Source organism: Rhinolophus sinicus, chromosome 17, assembly GCF_057876585.1.
Source record: "Rhinolophus sinicus isolate RSI-liver-muscle chromosome 17, RSI-T2T, whole genome shotgun sequence".
Lineage (NCBI taxonomy): Eukaryota > Metazoa > Chordata > Mammalia > Chiroptera > Rhinolophidae > Rhinolophus > Rhinolophus sinicus.
The window spans coordinates 100,281,364-100,302,589 of record NC_142517.1 but is presented as its reverse complement, the minus strand read 5'-3'; the positions used below and the strand labels follow the sequence as shown (position 1 = coordinate 100,302,589).

Sequence of the window (21,226 nt, the reverse complement as noted above, 5' to 3'; positions counted from 1 at the left end):
CTTAAACATATAAATAAAACATTTAACTTAATAAATCTTATTTTTTTGCTAAGATGTCTTTAGACATCTTTACTCCCATCCTTACAAGAAATATAGCCCATTTACTGATCTCGCCTAAATTATCATCACTTTCATAATAAATCCTTTACATGTTCATTAAGGAGAAACGGTCTTACAGATTAAGATTTTTCCTTAAAATGTGTGATTTAAGAGTACCATAACAAGTGATCAAGAAGTTTATCTAATAAGAATGTAATGGGACAAGCAGGCATACGAAACTATTTTTCCAATAGCCACATGCTCAACATCATCCATTGATCACCACTTTTAACAATCTGGTAAATCAATCCAAAATTAAATTAAGCTTTTAAACGTTCATATTGGATTTAACCAGTTGATCTAACTTATTGATGGAAAACTGTCTCTAACAATTACTGAAATTATAGATTTAGAAATGAAACATTCCATTAGCTATCTCTGCCACAATAGCAGCATAATGCCACACTTTGTTCCTTCACTGTCTCCCACCCCCTTAAGAAACAGGGATGTTATTATGTGGTCTTATTTCACATCCTGACCTCAGTCACTTGGGTTTGGAAGACATGGTTTCTACCAAGGTTAAAAGACATATCTCTGTATATTATTTACAACTAAGGACCTAAAAATTTCTTGGTAAATTTTAATTATCAAAACATCCTTTGGGAAAAAAAGCATTTCTACTTTTCAAATATTAGAGAACTGAGTATAATGACTGATTTACGTAAATGATCACGATATGACTGCTAAAGCTGTAATAGATAGGACATTTTGATTCCCAGCAAGACTTCTTAAATTTTACCTAAATAACGTATTAGAATGTCAAAGTTCAAGAGCCTCCTTCCTCATTTTTTTTTCCCATGGTTTAAAATAATGGCCTTACCATTTTCTTTGGCCAGAAAGTAGGTAAAAGATAATAAATTTGCCAGTACTTTCATAGCTGCTATCTGTACTGGGACAGGAAAGGGTGCTTTCTGAATTGTTCTGGTTTTCACGGCCCAATCCAAACCATAGAACACTTTGGCTCCAACTAAGAGTTTTAGAATAAACAAAAGGAAGAACTGTAACTATTCAACGCAGTAGGTTCTACATTTATGGAGCCCATAAGCTGATTTCCTGGGGGAAGTAAAAACAGTCTCAAGACTTTAAATGAACTCTTGGATCCTGGAATCACAGCAAATTCAGGAAAATTAGGAGTATGTTGGTAACCTCTAATCTTTTTTTAAACTGACCTCACCCTGGGCAAGTAACCATCTCCTGATGCCATTGTTGGAGACAATTTCTGGCTGGAAGATCATTTTTCTGACTCAATCTGGCTTGCTATTCTTGGTTAATCATCCCTATTTCTCTCAACATTTCACTCCTCTGACTGTAGTGGTCAACATTTATCTTCAGGAAAGACTTTTTAAGTGAGTCGGTTACTCCAGCTGTATCCCTTTTTATTATAGCTGAACCCCCCAACCCCCATTCCTATCGCCCTTGTTACACTAAGATTTTGCTAAACATTAGACATAGCACATGACCTCCAGTCTTCCAGTGTCTCGAAACAAATATAAAAACATTCGCTTGGTGCGCTTGTAAGCTTCTCTAGGGTTTGGAATTTAAGAGTTCTTAGTTCTTCAACTCTTAAAGACCTACAACGTAAAATTTAAATTTAAAAAATTTTAAATAAAAAACCGCTCCCTTTTTTTTAACCTTTAGCCACGCCCACTGCCGCTACCCTCAAGCCTCCACGCGAAACTGCAGGAAACCGGAGGGGGCGGGGTGGTGACGTCACGACGCCGGTGCGTCACGGAACGGCGGCGGCTGCGGCGCTGGCGGTGGCTGCGGCAGCGGCGGCATTTTAGTCGACAGCGGCGGCGGCAGCGGGACTGCTGCTCCTCCCAGCATCCCTGGCGCGGCCATTTCAGCCCCATCTTGGCGGAGGGGAGGGAGCTGCAGCCGCCGCTTCAGCAGTTTGAATTTCAGTTTCTACAGGGTCTGCGAACCGGGCGCACCGAGAGGAGCCGAAGAAGTTACCGCCGCTACCTCACACAGCCAGAGCGCCTCCGCTCGCCCGTCAGCCGGCCGCCGCCCCTCACTCTCTCAAGAGCCGTGAGGGGAGGCCGGGACTGCCGCCGCCGCCGCCGCCCGTGGGGGTGGCTCCCCCTGTGAGGGGAGGACCGAGTCGGTTTTCCCCTCCCTTTCCCGGAGTGGGTTTCCGCCAGAGACCGTCGACATGGTCTGGGGCTGAGCTCCGGCTAGAGCCGGGGAGGGAGGGCCGCCCGCCCGCACCGAAGCTCCGTCGCCAGCCCGCGACTCCTGGCTGAATCAGAAATCCCGGGCTCCGGACCCGCCGCTCCTTCCCCTTCTCTCCTCAGCGTCCAAGAGCCTGGAGCTGACGCCGGCACCGGCCTCAGAAGCCGGAGTGGGACAGCACCGCCCCTCACGCCGCCGCCGCCTCCTCCCCTTCGCCCTCCCACTCCCACCCCCCCGCCAAGGCCTGCTGACCGCGCGGAGCGCCGAGCTGGACTGACCACGGTGGCCCGGAGGCAGGAGGAAGAAGCAGCCGGCCCGCCCCTGGGATCGCGCTTTCACCGCCGCTGAGGGGATTGAATTGAGGCGCCGCGGCTGGCGGAGGCGAAAAAGAAGGAGGAGCCGCCGCGCGAGTGAGACGGGGGCAGAGCCGAAGAGACCGACACAGAGAAGGAAACGGGGAGGAGGAGGATGTCTCACAGAACGGCGGGCGCCCGGATCTGCCCGTGACTCTCACAGCGGCGGGCCTCAGACCCCAGCGCGGACTCGGACTTTGTCTTTGGGGGCCCGTGCTCTGTCCTTCCTGGTTTCCGGCAAGACCGCAGAGGAGCCGACGTGCCTCTCTGCTCTCCAGCCTTCACCATGTCCAAGATGCCGGCCAAAAAGAAGAGCTGTTTCCAGATCACCAGTGTCACCACGGCCCAGGTGGCCACTAGCATCACCGAGGACACCGAGAGCCTGGACGACCCGGACGAGTCACGCACAGAGGACGTCTCCTCTGAGATATTCGACGTTTCTCGGGCCACGGATTATGGCCCCGAGGAGGTCTGCGAGCGTAGCTCCTCCGAAGAGACGCTCAACAATGTTGGGGATGCGGAGACTCCCGGGACGGTCTCCCCAAACCTCCCCCTGGACGGGCAGCTGGCGGCCGCGGCGGCTGCTCCAGCCAACGGAGGAGGAGCCGTTTCGGCCCGGAGCGTGGCAGGGGCGCTGGCCAATACTCTGTCGGCGGCCGCCACCTCGACCCCCTCCTCGGGGGCACCCGGCGCCCACCCAGCCGCAGGCTCATCTGCCGCGCCAGGGACTGCAGCTCCATCGCAGCCCCCCACCACTTGTAGTTCCCGTTTTCGCGTGATAAAGCTGGACCACGGAAGCGGGGAGCCCTATAGACGCGGCCGATGGACGTGTATGGAATACTATGAGCGAGATTCCGACAGCAGCGTCTTGACCAGATCCGGGGATTGCATCAGGCACAGCAGTACTTTTGACCAGACAGCGGAACGGGACAGCGGCCTGGGCGCCACCGGAGGGTCGGTGGTGGTGGTGGTGGCCTCCATGCCGGGGGCGCATGGGCCCGACTCGGGAACTGACAGTTCTTTGACTGCTGTGTCACAGCTACCCCCGTCGGAGAAAATGAACCTGCCGGCTTCGGCCCCGCCACTGAGTTTTGGCATTGGGCAGCCTCAGCCGCCGCCGCCCGTAGGTGGGGCTGTGGCTCCAAGCTCCGCGCCGATGCCGTCGTTCCCGGGAGCTGCGGCCGGGCCGCAGCAAATGATGGCAGCCCCGCCGCCAACCCAGCCCCAGGGAACCGGACCCGGCGTTGTCCCTCCGGGGCCCAGTGCACAGGGTCTGCCTCCGACGAATGTAACCCTAGCGCAGTCCGGCGTGTCCCTGCCTCCGCAGCCGGGCCCAGCCGCCGGCGCTTCTGCAACGCAGCAGCCTCATCAGTTCGCGTATCCCCAGCCTCAGATTCCGCCGGGGCATTTGATGCCGGTCCAGCCCTCTGGCCCGACTGAGTACCTACAGCAGCAGCACGTGGCTGGCCTACAGACGCCAAGCCCCGCGCAGCCTTCCGCCACCGGCGCCGGAGCGAGCCCCGCCGCGGCGGCCAGCCTTCCGGTGGGCACCGGCCATAATACCTCCTCGGGGGGCACGCAAATCATGGGCGCCTCTTCTCTGCCCAGTGAAACCGTGGCCCCGGGGCCGGGACCCTCGCCAGGCGGACAGGCCGCGCCTTTTCAGCCGGCGGGAGTCCCCCCTGCTGCTATGGGAGGCGCGGGGCAGCCGGGCCTGGTTCCTGCCGGGGCCGGGAAGCCCCAGTCTGCCCCTCCGCCGCAGTTGGGTGGCAGCGGTGCGCCGTCAGCCGGGCCTACTGGCCCTCAAGCCGTGGTGCCCGGAGTTCCAAACGTGCCTGCCGCCGTGCCCGCTCCAAGCGTGCCTAGTGTGTCTACCACTTCTGTTACTATGCCAAATGTCCCCGCGCCTCTGGTCCAGTCGCAGCAGCTGAGCAGCCATACGCCAGTCAGCAGGAGCGGCAGCATAATCCAGCATGTTGGGCTGCCTTTAGCGCAAGGCACACCCAGTGCACCAAGTCTACCACAGTCTGACCTAAGCCAGTTTCAGACTCAGACCCAGCCTTTAGTCGGGCAAGTTGACGATACTAGAAGAAAATCAGAACCCCTACCTCAACCACCACTTTCTCTCATTGCTGAAAATAAGCCTGTTGTGAAGCCTCCTGTTGCAGATGCCCTGGCAAACCCCCTTCAGTTAACACCTATGAACAGTCTGGCCACCTCTGTATTCAGCATAGCTATTCCTGTTGATGGTGATGAAGACAGGTATGGAAATCTTATTTAAAATATTTTATAGGAATGCTTGGCCAAATGTAGTTTAGGATGCAGCTTTGGGAGAGTTTTTTTTGTTTTGTTTTGTTTTTGTGTGGGGGGGTCAATTTGAGGCCCTTAGCATTTCTAAATATAAAAATTAGTTTGTGTTTAGTAAAGTTGATTGAAAAGACATGAGCTTTAGGTTGCTGATGTAAAGGTGTGTGAGAGAATTAGTCTTGTCACAATTGCTTAAAAATACTAAAGTGGATAAGGATGCAAAATTGTTCATTCAAAAAGGTGGATTTTTGCTTAATCCTCAATTTTGAGGTGGTAGCTAGCTAGTAGGTTATGCCCGGAAGGATTGTCCCCTTCTTAGATGTCAGTCACCCTTGAGCACTTACAGCAGAGACTTTTGTCAGTGTGAGTTTTGAGACTGAGACTTAAAATGAGAAGTTTCTCATTCTGGAAAACCAGAACGCCCTCTAGTAGAAAAAGATCCGAGTAGGGTATCTATCTACTCCAGTGTATCTGGAAAGGCTGGAGAGATAATGGTGAAATGTCAAATCCGGCTTTGAAGATCATATCTTCATTCAGCCTTTAATAAAAGATAGAAAGTCTTACCAGTGTCTTCTTTAAAATACTTTTTTTTTAAAGCAAAAGTGTATTTGAAGATGCTCTCACCTTCCATCAATCTTTTACTGTAGGAAAGGGAGGTATGAGATAGACTCTTCGACAGTAGTAAAAACTGTAGTTCTTGAAATTAGAGTGATTTTTATAGTAAAAGGGTAAATGTCAACTATTGGCTCCCTCCATTTAAGGGATGCTTTTTTATTGGTTTAAGTGAAAGTTGGTGTAATGCCCTATTAATAATACAACAGTTGATGTTTGGTTATGGTTTATGAGGATTTTAAATGGTTTCGTCACATGAAATGTCACATGAAAATTTGACGTATAATGTAAATTTTAAAAAATTGACTTGTTACAAGCTTTAAATTTATATTTTAAAATTACAGAGAAAGTTTCAGGTACTTTACAGGTAGACATTTATTTGCTTGGGTTTTTGTTTAGAGAGAGGTTAATTTTAGATGTGTTAAAAGATCAAAACTGTTCTTATGGATTTCTAGAATAATTGTTATGTAGCATACAATGAGATCTGTTAAAGCTTTTTCTTCCTATGTTTCTTCTGAGTTCCTTCACATTCTTAACTTTTCATTTCTAATTATCCTTGTATTTTTGTCATATACTTACGTTGATTTGAAAAATGCTCACTGCAATTCATCTTCTCTGCTTTTTGTAATTCAAAGTTCATCTTTTTTTGTAGGTGACTTGCTTATGGGGAGTGTTTTTTCCATTTGAGAACTCTTAGAGAATACCACGTGTCCATAAGTGAGCTCAGCTAGCTAGTCATTGGGAAATTGTACTACCAAGTAGAGAAACTGATTCCACAAGCCACTCAGAAAAATCTCTCTTTACATTTGCTCCCATATTGTACTTTCCATACATAGAGGCACACCTGAAATGCAGATTGAGTTTAATTGTTCACCTTTGGTAATAGTCAACAGGCAATCTTCCCTTTTCTAGCTGCCAGAAGCCTTTTTTTAATGATGGGTTGGTAAATAGCTATTTGTTTACCTCTCTTTTCCTGTTGTACAGTGCCCCCATATTTCTTCAAGAAATGACTGGTTTTCCAAACCCAACCCCCTTCCAAAACACATGCACACCTATGAATGAAAATGTATTTTCTCCCCTCTTCACACCTCTCTCGGTTTACAACATATGTAATTACATTCCCCCATGACTTTAATATGTTGATTTGGCAAGAAGCAGAGATCTGTTGACAAATGGAAATTCTGGGATGTATTCTTTAGGGCATGACCTCAAAGATCCTTGTATTTCTCCTCTCTTTATTAAGAGAGTTGATAATCTCAAGAATCTGGTTTCTAAACATGTGAATGTTTGAACTACAGATCCTACTCTATCAGTGTGCTTACCAGTTGCAACACTTAATCCAGTGCAGGGATTTTGATACGTGTGCAGTCCTATTTTAAATATGGCGCTTCCCTTCCCACCCAGTCTTTTAAAATCTACATTGCTTATCAAATGTGCATTTCTAATTTTTGTTAGTCTTTCATTGGTTTTTAACTTAACATGCTAGTTTCCAAGATGTAATCTTACATGTTTGACTATTTTGTCACTGCACCAACACACCTGGTGAAGGAATAAATCCATTAAGTAGAAATAGTTTTTTGTTTTTTTTTGTAAACGGGCATTTTAAAGTTGTATGCTTGAAATTAAATAACAGTTTTTCCAGGCTAATGTTTAAATTACTGAGTTGAGTACTTTTGAGGAGATAGTAATAACAAAATAGTAATTTTTACATGGTGATTTGGGGTTGCCTTATTAAATTAAAGTCTGTATACAGTTTTACTTGCAGTCATTCAAATGTAAAATATAACGTTGGAGTGAGAGGTCTTGAGTAATTATGACTTAAACTTTGAATAGGTTGACAAATGTCAGGTCCTAAGAAAATATTTGTTAAAAGGGTGTTTCCTTTTTTAAAAAGCATTGAGAAAAGGAAGGAAAATGGACAATTCACACAGAATCATTGAGATGATTTCGGTAGATATATTGAAAACTCTATCTTGTGATTTTGGTTTCATTACCTAATACAAGGCTGTATATTGGCTCATTTTGAGACCGTTTATTTTAAAGAATCAGAAAAGACCTTACATTAATACAACTTAATATTATCATACCTTTAAAAGAACTGATGGTTGTATATACAAAGTAAGGAAAGTCTTAAAGTTCCTAGTTACCATTGCCCAGTGACCATATATTATTAATTACCATAAAGTTAATGTATCATTTTAGCTTTTCTCTTTAGAAAGACAGTCAGTTGTTGAGATTCATCAAATTGATTTTGTATAAATTGGAGATTAAAATGATGGTTGAAAATACAGTTCATAGAAAAATCTGTAGTCACTTTTATGGTGAACAAAAATTGTTTAAACTACCTACACACTTAAACTCCTTTTTGGTAAATGGGGACGATGCGAAATATTATTGGCCCTTTTTGAAAGTGAATGTGCAGTACAGATCGTTTTTCCATAGATAGCTGACCAGTGTGAACTCTGTAGGCCACATTCCAGGAACTCTAATGAATGGCTGCAATTGTGAACTGTCAACTGCAACCAAAAGACTGTTGAAAACCTGATTGTAAGGATCCCTTAGTACAAATATCTCTATATCTTGTTAATGGTTTTATTTGTGTAGTTTGCTAATGACTACTGATAAAGTATTATAATTGTGACTGGCTAGTGGTATGTTCTGATATGTGCTATAAATACAAATTTTGTTTGTATGGTTATATGTGAGATATATGTCTCATATACAAGTATATACACATGCCATCTCTATTTTTTTAATGGAGTTTTTTTTTTTTTTACTTGATGGTTAAGTCAAGAGAGGATTATGTAAATGTATATCAGCAGGCAGAATTGTCACTTAGTTGTAAAATTTATAGATACTTCTTAGAGTTCTGAAAGTCTTAAAAATGAAAGCCCCTTACTTAAATCTGTATTTGTTGGGAGCATATATTTTTTTATATTGAATTGTGGAGGTAATTTTGCCCTTCCAGCTTTACAGTTGATGTTTAAATCACACACTGGATACCATCTTATGCCTATTTAAGTATCTAAATACTCTTACCGAGGATTTTGTAATCAAAGTGTAAAATCCTGGGTATGAGTAACATTATTATTTACTATAAAAACTGATGTTGATGCATTCATCAGAGAGCCATGTTGATGACTAAAGTATAAAGTTGATGACTGTAGCCATCAGCATGGCTCTCAGTAAAGGAAATTATAGATTTCCAGAAAGGCTGATGATCCAAAAGTACCTGCAATTCCCAAAACCATGTTGTATGAGTAGGAGTATGGCCTTTATTATTCACAGGGACACATAACATTGTTTAAATTTTGTGTGAACTAACTTATATAGGCTGAACATTGGTTAACTTTTTAGAAAGCATATGGGCTTGTATGTGTGAGGATAAGACACAGTCCAAATAACTTAGTTACCCTTGTTTTTTCCTTGTATCTTGAAGGAAGGAAGGAAGGTATCTTGAACTAAATCGCCTTTATGAGAAGTCATTTTTTATAGTACTGATATGTTTTCTAATTCGTGAGAATAAATGTAATACCAATCTATTCGACAACACTAATTTGGAAATAGTAAAACATGATAGTGGATTTATGGATCTGGTACTTGCTAATTTGGAATGGAGTTTAGGGTTTCTGTGTTCCTCTGCACCAAGAGATGGGAAGCAGTCATACTCTCTAGTGTCCTCCAGTAACAAAGAGCAGCCCCTCCAGTCAGATGGTAAAGAAACCAGAAAGGATCTCTTTCCTGAGGAATGGTTGATAGGGGAGTGTGAAAGGAGTTTGACTTTTCTTTCCTAAAATGGCAGGATTTGGGGAGATGTGGGGCTAGAGAGTGATTGCAGATAACCAAGACAGAGAAAATATAGTGAAATGACATAAAATGTAGTCTCAGAAGGAATAGGAATATTTGTCATTGTTGAGGAACAATGGTCTAATTCCTTCTTTTAATAATTGTTTAAACCAGTATGTATTCTTTTTCTGAACAGATACTGTTTATTTCTCTATTGCATTACTCTAAATACTCGAGTATGAGGAAGAGAGGCTTTACAAAAACAGATCTGTCTGGTTAAATGTAGCCTGAATCATGATATTCCCTAAGTAATTATTAATGGGAAGAGCAGATTTTTAATAAGTCTTCATAATTGAAAGTATTAAAGGGGTATGTTTAGCAAAATTCTTGAATAGGAATAAATTTTTTAAGTTTTTTTCCTAATACGAAGCCAGTGGACTTATAATTTGAGGCTGGTCTTTTAGATGATTTACTGTAGTCACAAAGACTATGCATACCTGAATTATTGGTACGGTATAACTTAGATCTTTCCACAGCAATTCTTGAACATACCAAATTACCCAATGTTATATTCTTAATCTGGCGTTGCATAGGACAAAAATTGGGACTCCTCCATAAAGATTTAGGAACAGTAACCAATTAGTATAATTACCTGACTTTCATAATATATTTTAATTTATACAGTTCAAATTTGACTGATAATATTAAAGGTTGATTATCTGCTTTACCTCTAAAAAGTAAGTACATAATTTCTACTTTTAAATCAGGTGAGTTAAATGTCATCTATGCCACTATGGATTGTTTACCTCTCAACTTTAAAGCTCCAAATCAGATTTAAGTTTGTAGTTTTATTTCTTTGAACCAAAGCTAACATTTGCTTAAAAGGATGAACTCTCAGGCTTTAAGTTGTACATTTACATTGGTGGTTATTTGAAAATTCAGCAGATCATTGAGTTAATTTTAATAGTAATCACCCAGGACACAGACTATGAGTAAATATCTTGCTAATATAAACACATATCAGAGTAGGCAAGACACATAAGAGAAGTCTGAATGTTAAATTGCATAAAGCCTTCTTTCCCATAATCTGTCACTGAAATTTGACTAAACAATATTGATGTGTAGAAGAGAAACTGATTAATTGTGTCAATTATTATAAATGCTGCCAGTGTATTTTAAATGTTATTTTTAATGTTATAGGGTATCCCTCTTCGTTATTACTCAAGTAAATTGTTTAATTTGTGAGTGAAGGATACACAAAGCAAAATTTAAAGCCAACTTGTTTCTAAAGTAGAATTAGAATTCAGTTTTTCTAAATGGTTTTATAAGTTAAACCAAAACAAATCCTTGGTATATGGTCTACCTAGCCTTTGAAAGCAAAACAAAAACAAAAGAGGAGAGGGAAGCTTTGTTAAATAAAATCAATGGTGTGTTCAGTTATGTATTAGCATGTTATATGATTGACCATTACAGACAATGGAGTCCGAAATACCTGGACTGAAATCCAGCTGTGCTGCATTACTTGAGGCATTTGACCTTGAGCTGTTTATTTAGCCATCTAAGCCTCTTGTTTCCCCATATGAAAAAATGGGGATAATACCTGCCTTTGAGAGTCTGTCAGGATTAAATGAGTTATGCAAGTAAGTTATGAACAGTATGTACATAACATGGCAAGCCTACATCACAGAAGCATCAATATTTCAGTGTCTAAAATGCTTTCCCAGATCACCCCATTGACATGCTACAAATCATACTGCAGTTTTGATCTGAAAGTGTAATTGCTTGGTATGAATGTAATCAGAAAAGGAGACATTGTTTTAGGCCAGAAAAATTTTGATGTAGTAAGAAGTACAGCAACTTGTGTTCTAATGCTGGCTCTTCTACACTTAGCTGGTTTCTTCAGTTGAGTCATTTAACTTCTCTCAGTTGTCCTCACTGGTAAAATTAGAATTTGAGACTTGGTCAAATTTTATGGTTACCTGTGTGTAAGATTCATACATTTAGACATGTTTCATTGAAGAGCTGCCATCTTAAGCATTCACCTTGTCAAACCCTTTCCTTCCACCAGACTATGGTGATTTAAAAAAAAGCGTGAAGTTTACAGATACTCCTTAAGTAGGGTGAATGCTCAAGAAAACATTTAAAGCAACAATGAGTCAATCATTCAACTTTCTTTGTGCTCTCTGAGTGGTCTGTAATGGTCACTCATGTAACATGCTAATATATAACTGAACACACTGTTGATTTTATTAGAACAAAGCTTTCCTCTCCTCTTTTGTTTTTGTTTTGTTTTCAAAGGCTAGGTAGACCATATATGAAAATAATAAATATAAGGTGCTAATGGGAGCAATTTAGGATATCATGTCAGACTGGTATGGAGAGGAAGTATTTCAACTGACTTACACTTAAAATTATTTTATTCTCTACATAGGCAATAACATTTTACAGTTCAAAATATGCAAGAATATAAATTGGAAGTCTCCCTGACACCTCCTCTTCAGCCATAACTTGTGTATTCTTCTGAAGCTAATTCTTGAACTGAATCTCAAAAGGGTCATTCTCATTAGGTCACTGATAAAAGAAGGGGATGATTTTTCTAAGTGGAGGAAGAAGGCAGTTTGTATAACAAAGTGGAAGAGTAGGAATGTGTCAGATTTGGAAAATGATGTGATTAATTTGACAGGAACCAGGAGTGAAGGGCTTAAATGTCATGGTAAGAAGTTGAGATTTTTATCATAAGTGTATGGTTGCTGTTAAAGGTGTTTCTTGAAGCTTTTTTTATAGAAGTAGTATATGTCTTGGAATCATTTCAGTACCCTTTTCAATGATTATTGTGTTTTTAATTAAAATCTTGTGATAAAAGTTGTGTGTAAGGAAATACTGGGGGAGTTTTGAGTCCCAGAAGTCAGGATTCTCATCCAATGGAATATATTAAATAGCTTGGTATACGTAGCTCTAAGTTTAAGTATTCTGTTTGTCTTAAGTAGTTTGTTTCCCTCCATATTACCTTAATAATGATGAAATATTTTGGTATATGTTAAGATACTTCACCAAAAATTGATTCTTATGTAGCATAATTTGGAAACTATAGCCCTATATTAAACACAAACCAAGCTTAATTGTGTTAGGCCCTACGTATACATAATCTGATTTGGTCTTCTAAGCAACTCTAAGGAAGTATTTTCCTCCCCTTTTTGTGAATTAAGGAAACAGGATTTGAGTCACATAGCTATTAAGTGACAAAGCATAGATTCATATTCAGGCCTTCTGACTCCAAAGGCAGTGCTCTTGGATATTCCCAGAGTTAGCTTTGTTTTATTATTTTGCTGACTGTACGATAGGAGGAAGCAAAACCTACTGTAGCCACTGATCTGTTGTGTTGTTATCCTTTACCTAAAAGACAGTTTTAACATTTAAAATTCCTACATAATAATGTTAGAGACGGCCCTTGTTCCTCTGCTTATTGTAGTATTTCCCTGGTTTCTATTTAGAGAACTCTGAAGTTGAATTTAGACATAGGAGAAAAAGATAATTCTCTGACTGCAGAGCTTATGTACCTTATCTTTGAAGCTTCAGTGATTTTTAGTTTTGAGATACAGTATATGTATATGTTTGTTTGTTTTTTCTTTTGTAGTTACCCTATAATGATAGTACCTTAGTAAGGCAGGTAGACATATTCACATTTGATTCACTTTCTGATGTACTACTTTCATGTACTTGGAAATTAACATGATAGACTATTATATAAAGACAGGGAGAAAAGAATACATTTTATTAATTGGTTTTGAAAAATGTCTCCAAATAGGAAAATGTCATTTTCATTTAGGTGGCTGAAATAAATTCAGAATAACCACACCTCAGTTTTCCTAAAAAGCGTTTCGTTGACTCTATATTTAGTAGTTTACATTAACATCAGATATGTTGTTAGAAAACTGGTTTCAAATTTTATTTCTTGGGCAGAAGAGAATTTGTCACCAGTGCTGCATAAAATTCAGTATTTTTTTCTAATAAATTTTTTAATGTCAGTTGCCTCTTGGTCCTTTCAGATTTCAGAGACTGTAACCTTGAAATGATGTTCCATTAACAGCGTTTTCCTTGGGCTCTTAATTTCTTCAATTTTATGTCATTCCAAAACAAGTCTCTGATGATCGAACACTTCAGTCTCTGATGGGTGTTTTGCAGTTCTTAATCAGCTAGGTTTCACAGACTTGTCTCCTTTAATCTGTGCCCGTTAGGAATCACTGTTTTGAGATTAATTTTTTTATTGTTGCTGTTTGCTAAAAATCCCTCAGTTATGGATAACATCCCTGCTGAAGTATTCCAGAAACCAAAAATTTCATATAAGACTGTCTTTATCTTGGGAATATAGACTACTTAAATTTTTCATAGATTGTGTAGCTCCATATGGCTTCTTCATTTTGAATATATGTAGAAAGTGACTGTTAACTACAAATTTTTGCATCCTAAATGTATGTGTTCTGACATGTTCTAAGGACTTTAGGTCCATTTACAGTATTTTATTTCACAGGTTCTTTTCTCACCCCCAAATACACAACTAACTGCAGTTAAGTTCTGTTTTCACGTCTACCTTTAACTTATGAGGAACATTTTGTTATTAGTCTATGCTGCAAAAATGCTGGAATTTCATAACTTAAATTGTATTACTTCATTTAGAACCAATTTATTTAGCATATGAATTTGATTCAAATTAAATGTATATGTATGTTTTTCCAAAATCAGGTGATCTGAAATTCTTTTAAAGAATGTCGTCCTTATAATATTTTATAAATACTCTTTAATGAATTTTAAATTTCAGACTTACAGAATAACTTCCAAGTTTACTCTGTTATTCTCTTGTATTTACTACCTTCCTGTTTGAATCACTGTTTATTTTAAACCTAAGGTCTCCAAACAGACCGTTTTGAATAGCATACTTGTTCCCATATAGTCCTGGGTAAGCCTTGTAAAAAAGCTAAATTGGGTTTTCAATTGGTTCAGTTAGTTTTCATTTAATTTGGCAGACTGATTTCTAAGTGAAAAAAGCGGCCTGACAAATACATCTTGAGAGGATACAAGCTGTTAAATCAATAGTAGTTAGCAGCCTCTTAATCCTTACTTGATATTAGTAGGTCTAATCAGTGCCTTTGATTGCCTTAGACCTAGTCAAGAAAAAAGTAGAGAAAGGGTTAAAAGAGTAGAAAGGAGTTGAAGTAGGGTAAACAAAGAGAAGTATACTTACTGAAGACTAGTAATTAATCAGACAGTTGCTTTGGTGACACTCTGGTATCTAGTGGCTGTCTGCCTTTCCTAGTTTTGGATCATCTAAGAAGTACCCTACTGGTTAAAATTAAAAATGCCTTTTAACAATGTTTTTAAGAAATTCATTAGATAACACAGTGAGTCTTAATCTGAGTATTGAAGTCATGGAATTCTATTGAGTATTTGTTTTGTTTGATGTTCATTGATACTTGCTTGCTGTTCCACTAAACTTGGAAATGGCTTTCTTGTACTAATAATACTGCAGAGACTCTCTTAAGGTTCTTGCTAGGGTCTCATAATTGCTGTGTTGTATCTGAACCTCATTTTGATGGTAAAACAATAGCTGTCATTTATTGAGCACTAACTATGCACCAGGAGCTTTACCTATAGTCTCAGTTCTTGAACCACCCTGCAAGTCTGGATAGTAATATCATTAACCGATAAAGAGACAGACCTAAAGAGGTTAAATTTTAACTCTGCTGTATGTTTAGCGTAGTGGTTGAAGAGCAGGAACTCTGGGGCCAGATTGCCACCTACTGACTCTGTGACATAAGGCAAGTTACTTCTCTCTGACCCAGTTTCCTTTACTGAGAGATGGAAATAATAATAGCACCAACCTCTTAGGGCTATTGTAGACTTGAGTTAATAAATGTAAAATACTTAGAATTGTGTCTGGTATATAATACGCTTGCTGCTGTTATTCTGCTACAGCAAAAGGTCAAGAATTTTAGAGGTGATGTTTCAAGTTTTTGTTAGCTCCCTAACATACAGGTTGGGGGTAGGAGAGACTTTGAAAATACACTGAGGTGCAAGGGGAACTGTTAGAGAGCAGGTTTGTCAAAGGTTTAGTCCCAGGAGAAACAACTGAGATGTGAGGTGAATCATGCAGGCTGGGAGCTTGCCCAGATGAGCCCGTCAGTTAAGATTCTGTGGTTATAGCCCTAGGGAAGGTGTCCCCAGGGAATTACAGAAGTGGATGGTGATTAAGGTGCCTAAGCTCTTACCTCTTAAAAGGACACTGTACTAATACAAGAAGTTCAAAAGCTGCCATACAATTGTAGCACCATTTTTTGCCCTAACCCAGAGAGACTACATCTAAATAAATAAATGGATTCTGAAGGTGGAAATTGTGTCAAGCCCAACTCAGAAAAGGACTTATTGTCCATCATCAAACCCTGTCAAATAGATCCTATGAAGAATTTTTATATTATAAAGTTATAGCTTAGCTTATTTTGCATGTACCTCAGAACAGCTTTGTTAAACTACTAAACTTACAGGCATTTATAAAGGTATTTGGTACAGAGTAGTGTTGATTAGGCTGCGAATTGGTCACATTCTTATGTATATAATTGTGTACACACACACACACACACACACATACATACATACACACACCCCTACCTGAATGTTAATTAGTATTTAATTTTATCTCTATTACCCCTTTCTTTTAGCACTGCGACTCTGAATTATTGTCGGGGGCTAAATTTTGTCCAATTATTTCTTTCAGAATGCGTTTAACAAGCTTATGTCGCTTTTTCTCTTTGTATTGAAGCAGTTGCGCTGTATTAAATCTAAAATCTTCCATCTTTTTTGAACAGTGATTTTACTGTACTTTCTCAACCTCATTTCCATTTGATTCTTGGATCTCACAGGAATCCTTCAACTGCTTTCTACCAAGCGTTCCATTTGAACACGTTTCAGGAATCAAAGAACCTCGGGGATAGGTATGAATACTCACATATGGAATGCATACATGCAAAAGTGTATGCATGAATTGCTTTGCGCTGTACTAGTTTCTCATCACTAAAACTGATCTTTGTTATTTTAGGGGGGAAATCACATATCTAGCATGAGATAAAGCAGCAAAATAAACCAAAAGGACAGTCTATATTTTAAATAGAATATAAACATTTCTTCTTACTGAGCTTTTAATTATATTTACTTTTTTGGAAGGATTTACATATTCTATTGTGTTTTATTATATGAAATATTTACTTAGCCCACGTTCATTTTAATGTAAAAATATATTCTATAAAATAAACTACCTACAGTTATTTTAATTTGTGCTATCTTATATGATTTCTCTGTAAGAGCCTTAGTAACTCAAAGCAAAATGTTATTTTATATTAAGAAATCGGAGGGGAGATAAGACCAAGGAATCAGTGTGTAGTGGTCATTCGCTAACTCTTGGCGAGAAACTGCAACATCAAGCTTGTTTGCTGGAATTCACTAGATCTGCATTACTGTTTTGTAAAGCCCTAAAGTGGTTTGTTTTCTCACAGAAATAATGTATAAATTTTATTTTTAAGTTTTTAAAGTACTGAATGAAGTCTTGGAGTTCATTTATGGCAAAAGATACTTTGGTTTATCTTTCTGCTTAATACACATTTTAAGTAGTATTTGCTCTGTTCGGTTATTTTGCTGAATATTTATTAGCACACCATCATTCTGTGTCTAATTAGTAGAAGTTGAGCTCAAATGATGTTTTTAAAATTCACAAAGCTTTGTAAAACTCTTTTTAACTCTGCCTGGCAACGCATTTGTGTCCTCTGGCATTGTTTGGATAACACTCATAGACTCAACTCCATGTCTTCCATTAGGAAAGAGTATTGCTAAGTGCATGTATATGTCATGCTAAGACGTGGTCTACATTGCCTAGAAATGGTAACAGTCTTTTAATTCTTTGGCTTGATTTGCTGTGTGTGTCACTCTTAAGAAATTTTCTAACAAACTTATCTTTTTGATGATGTGTTCCTTACTAAAAATGTATTTAAATAGTTACTTGTAGAACAAGAAATTTTAAAATTTATAATACCATGCTTATAGATTCACTTTTTAAATTGTATAGCTATAGCAATATAAATTGAGACATAAATGTAAATTGTGGCATGAATCAAGCATAAAGGTTTAAACATTCAAATGGCTTACCAGATGTAGCCAGGGTGAGTACTTTGGGGTGTACTTTATACTTTTCCCTCAGAAAAAGGAAACATAGCACTCTGTTTAGAAATGTAATAAGGATAGTTTTCAGAGGTATGGTAATTTATTTCAAATGGCTAACTTTCTTGAGCTACCCTGGCATTAATATGAATAATACCTATTTTCATCAAATTAATGTAGCTTTATTTTTTGTAATTTGGATTTAATATTGAAAGGTTTCTTTTGTTTCATTATAAAACAACCATAGAAATTGTCTGCTCCTCGTTTGTTGTTACAGCTAAATACTCCTTATCTGTTCTCTTTTTTAGATACCAGAAACATTTAAGGTATCAGAAATGAGGCATATTGCTGTATCTATAGTTTTTCATGGGTTGAAAATATTTTCTCTTCTCCTTGGAGCCTGTTGTCCAGAGCCAAAGAAGTTAATGGATACTTGTTTATAGTATGTTGAAGCCAAAATATAACCAGAATTTATATTCTAGATGACCCATACTTCATTGTAAGTTGGCCTGTTGGTACCAGGGTGCCAAGCCCAACCCAATGGAAACTGACTAGTGGCTTCCTTTTAACTTTTTAACTAGTTTATTAAATTTTCAATTGAGAAGAGCAGTGGTCGCTAGCTTTATTAGTTCCAACTATCTGCAATTTCAGTTAGCAAATAATATACAGACTTTTTAATAGGTGTATTGGCTAATAAACTATTGTGGGATACTCTTTTTCGCTGCAAAAAGGAGTTGAAGATTTGTGTGTTTTAAGCTTTAAAACATATCATAACTTCTCCTGACCTTGTTTGTGTTAGATCTCACCAAAATGTCTTGTTTATTTTTGACTATTGTAAGTTTAGAATTTTTTAAAATTTTACTAATTTGACAAATAAGTATTTTGCAGTGGTGATTCTATTAAATAGAACCATTCGGAGTTTAAAGGACTATAAATCCTTTGTTAATCTCCTTGCTTTGAGGTATAAATTTGCCTATCAGTTGATAGATACCATATTTCAGGCTCCTATTTATGAAATCTTGGAAATCATTTTCAGTAGGGGTAGCTTATAAGCCCTGTGCCAGTTTTCATTAAACCTGCCCTAGAAATCTGAAGATTGCTGGATTTGTCTTATTTGAAAGACTGGAATCTTTTTTCTAGGATTCCTTACCCAGAGTATTTTTTAATCAAAATATAAGTAATTAATAAATCTTTCTCACATTGACTTATTCTTCTCTCAGAGCCCAGCCCCTTTGTTTCCTTTCCTGTTTTAATTATTAGAATTAGCAAATTGAGAAGTTTTTCATCAAACAGTATGCCTCTATCTATATTTATTGTTTCCATGGATATTTAAAGTGTTATGCGTATTCAGTTTTGGTACAAAAGTTGAAGCTACTATAAAGCTTTCCTTTCCGTTTTCCTAAGTGCCATCATTGTTCTAGTTCCCCCATGTGTCATTTGCAGAGTCCTCAGGGAATCAGCTGAAACTGTTTTCACATCACCAAATATAAGGTTAATAGATACTGATAGCTCAAAAATAATACCTTTCTAGGGAAGCCCAAATGTTTGCGCCGATTATTAAAATGAGTAATGCAGCTTGTATAGTTTGCTTTCTGGGGATTATCTTACTATGAAGAAGTTCATTTTTAGTGATATCATGGCCTATTGGCATTTCATTATAGTAACTTTAAAGTTTGACTTCCTACTTTTCTGCTTTAAAGAACAGCTTTCCAAACTTACTTATTGGCATTGCTTTGTTAAATAGACAATTAGTTTACAAACTTGATCACTGGGAAGCAGGTGCTCATTGCGACGAGTCCTTTGTCTGCAAAAGCTGAGAGTGAGAATTTATAGCAAACAATTTTACCCTCTTGTAAATATGTCAGTAAGGTGAAGGAGTACTAGAGGAAAGAAACTTTAACTCAGGTAGACTAAACGAAGAAATCAGGTAGCTTGTAAGGAGAGTAACATTTGCTAGGTGCACCATCCCCTGGGGTCAGCTTGTTCTTATGATAACACGAATATTTAAAGAGAAATAAATATGGAAGGAAGTACACATGGGTTATTAACTTAAAATTAATGCTTACATACATTTATGGTATGTCTTTTACTAGATACTTAATGGTTTTAGTTAACTTTTTTTTTTTAATTATTTACATCATTTTTAAATTATTGGATTAAAAAAATTCTTGTTTAAGTAACCTAAAGTATTTTGTGTTAGAAAAGGCTTCTAGTATTTCCTATCATCGTTCCCTATGAGATTTTATATTTGAAATTAAGAGTAAATCAGAACTAAGCTGCTTGTATGAGACAGTTTTTGTTTTACTTATCCTCCAAGAAGCTGGATGCATCACTAACACTACTTGTTAACCCAAATCGTAAAACTCAGGTTTCAGAACTTGACTAATCTAATTTTTGAATGCTCAGTGGTGTGACTTTTAAAAAATCATTTTATTTGTATCAGAAAAGTACACCATTCATAAATGTACAGCTCAAACTGAACGTACGTTTGTAACTAACACCCAGATCAAGATAAAGAAAATTGTAAGCTCTTCATGCCCCCTTCCTATCACTTCCCCTCCCCTATCCTAACTTCCAATAAGTGGGATCATACACTATATATTTTGTGTCTGCTCTCTTTGAGCCAATATTATGTTTGAGATTCATCCATATGATTCAGCGTAATTGTAGATCTGAACTACATAATTAATTTAAAAGAATCACCATAGTGGATTACTTATTGGAGATGGTTACTGGTTTAATGTCCTCTCCTAATAATTATATTAAGTACCTTGAGGATATGAACCCGCACTGTTTTGTAACTACCCCAAATATATTTCCGAATAATTTGTCTCTAGTACTTACATAATTTATTACCTGATTACATTTTGACCTATTCCAGTTAAGGATATCTAATACAGCATAATCAAAGACGCTAGAAATTAGAGGACAAGGTTTTAATGACCTTTCACCTTTTAGTTCTGGGTCTCAGATTTAGATGAAAACCTAAGAACATGCTTATAAAGTGTTCAGATGATGGCTTGAGCATATCCTGTACCTCTGGCTGAACAGGCCTAAGTCCGCATTAGTGGCAGCCGGCCTTGGTCCGTGGCTTGGCCTCTCAAGGCACTTGCAAGCAACACAGGCAGCAGCCATCTGTGGATTATTTTCTGGCTCCCGCTGGGTGGCCCCGGGTGGGGCACAGGCTGTGACTGAAGTGGACTTACAGCAGATCCCCTCCAAGGTGGTCCTGGAGCTGGTTCCCCCAGAGGGCAGCTTCAAAATGAGCTGGAGCATCACCTAGCCAGGTCCAAGCACGACACACCCAAGGGGCAGACTGGGCAGGCACCAGAGTCCTGCTGAGGCAGATCCTGCTCCATAGGATCAGCCCCTGCACAACAACTCTTCCACTGTAGTCAAGGCCAATCCTCACAACCAGTGAGCCCAAGGGTCAGTCCCTCACACTGATGTGCAAACATCAACCAAGGCTCAACTACAAGAGGAGGGCACACACAACCCACACAAGGGACACACCTGAAGCACGTGGCTCAACTGACCAGAAAGACTGTCACTGAATCCCACGGCACATCTACCACATAAGGCAATTCTGCTAAGACCAGAAGACATAGCAGCCCGACCTAATACATAGAAACAAACACAGGCAGCCAAAACAGGGAGGCAGCCAAAATGGGGAGACAAAGAAACGTCCCAAATAA

The 21,226-nt window shown here is 39.2% G+C and overlaps 1 protein-coding gene across 6 annotated transcripts in view; it reads left to right on the top strand.

Annotated features, from left to right (window-relative positions):
* Window positions 1–1,824: 1,824 nt before the first annotated feature.
* The window catches only part of TSC22D2 (TSC22 domain family member 2), a 46,682-nt gene continuing 27,280 nt past the window's right edge, over window positions 1,825–21,226 (top strand). For 3 of the 6 annotated variants that reach the window (XR_012496804.2, XR_016019734.1, XM_019748881.3), the window contains exons 1-2: window positions 1,831–4,889; window positions 16,244–16,315. Coding sequence is in view for 3 of the 6 variants with exons in the window: in XM_019748881.3 (XP_019604440.2) it covers window positions 2,914–4,889; window positions 16,244–16,315 (2,048 nt within the window). In the remaining 3 variants the exon portion in view is untranslated. Of the gene's footprint in view, window positions 4,890–16,243; window positions 16,316–17,839; window positions 17,886–21,226 lie in introns of those variants that run through there. The other 3 variants (XM_019748883.3, XM_019748882.3, XR_002138886.3) reach the window with 3 other exon arrangements.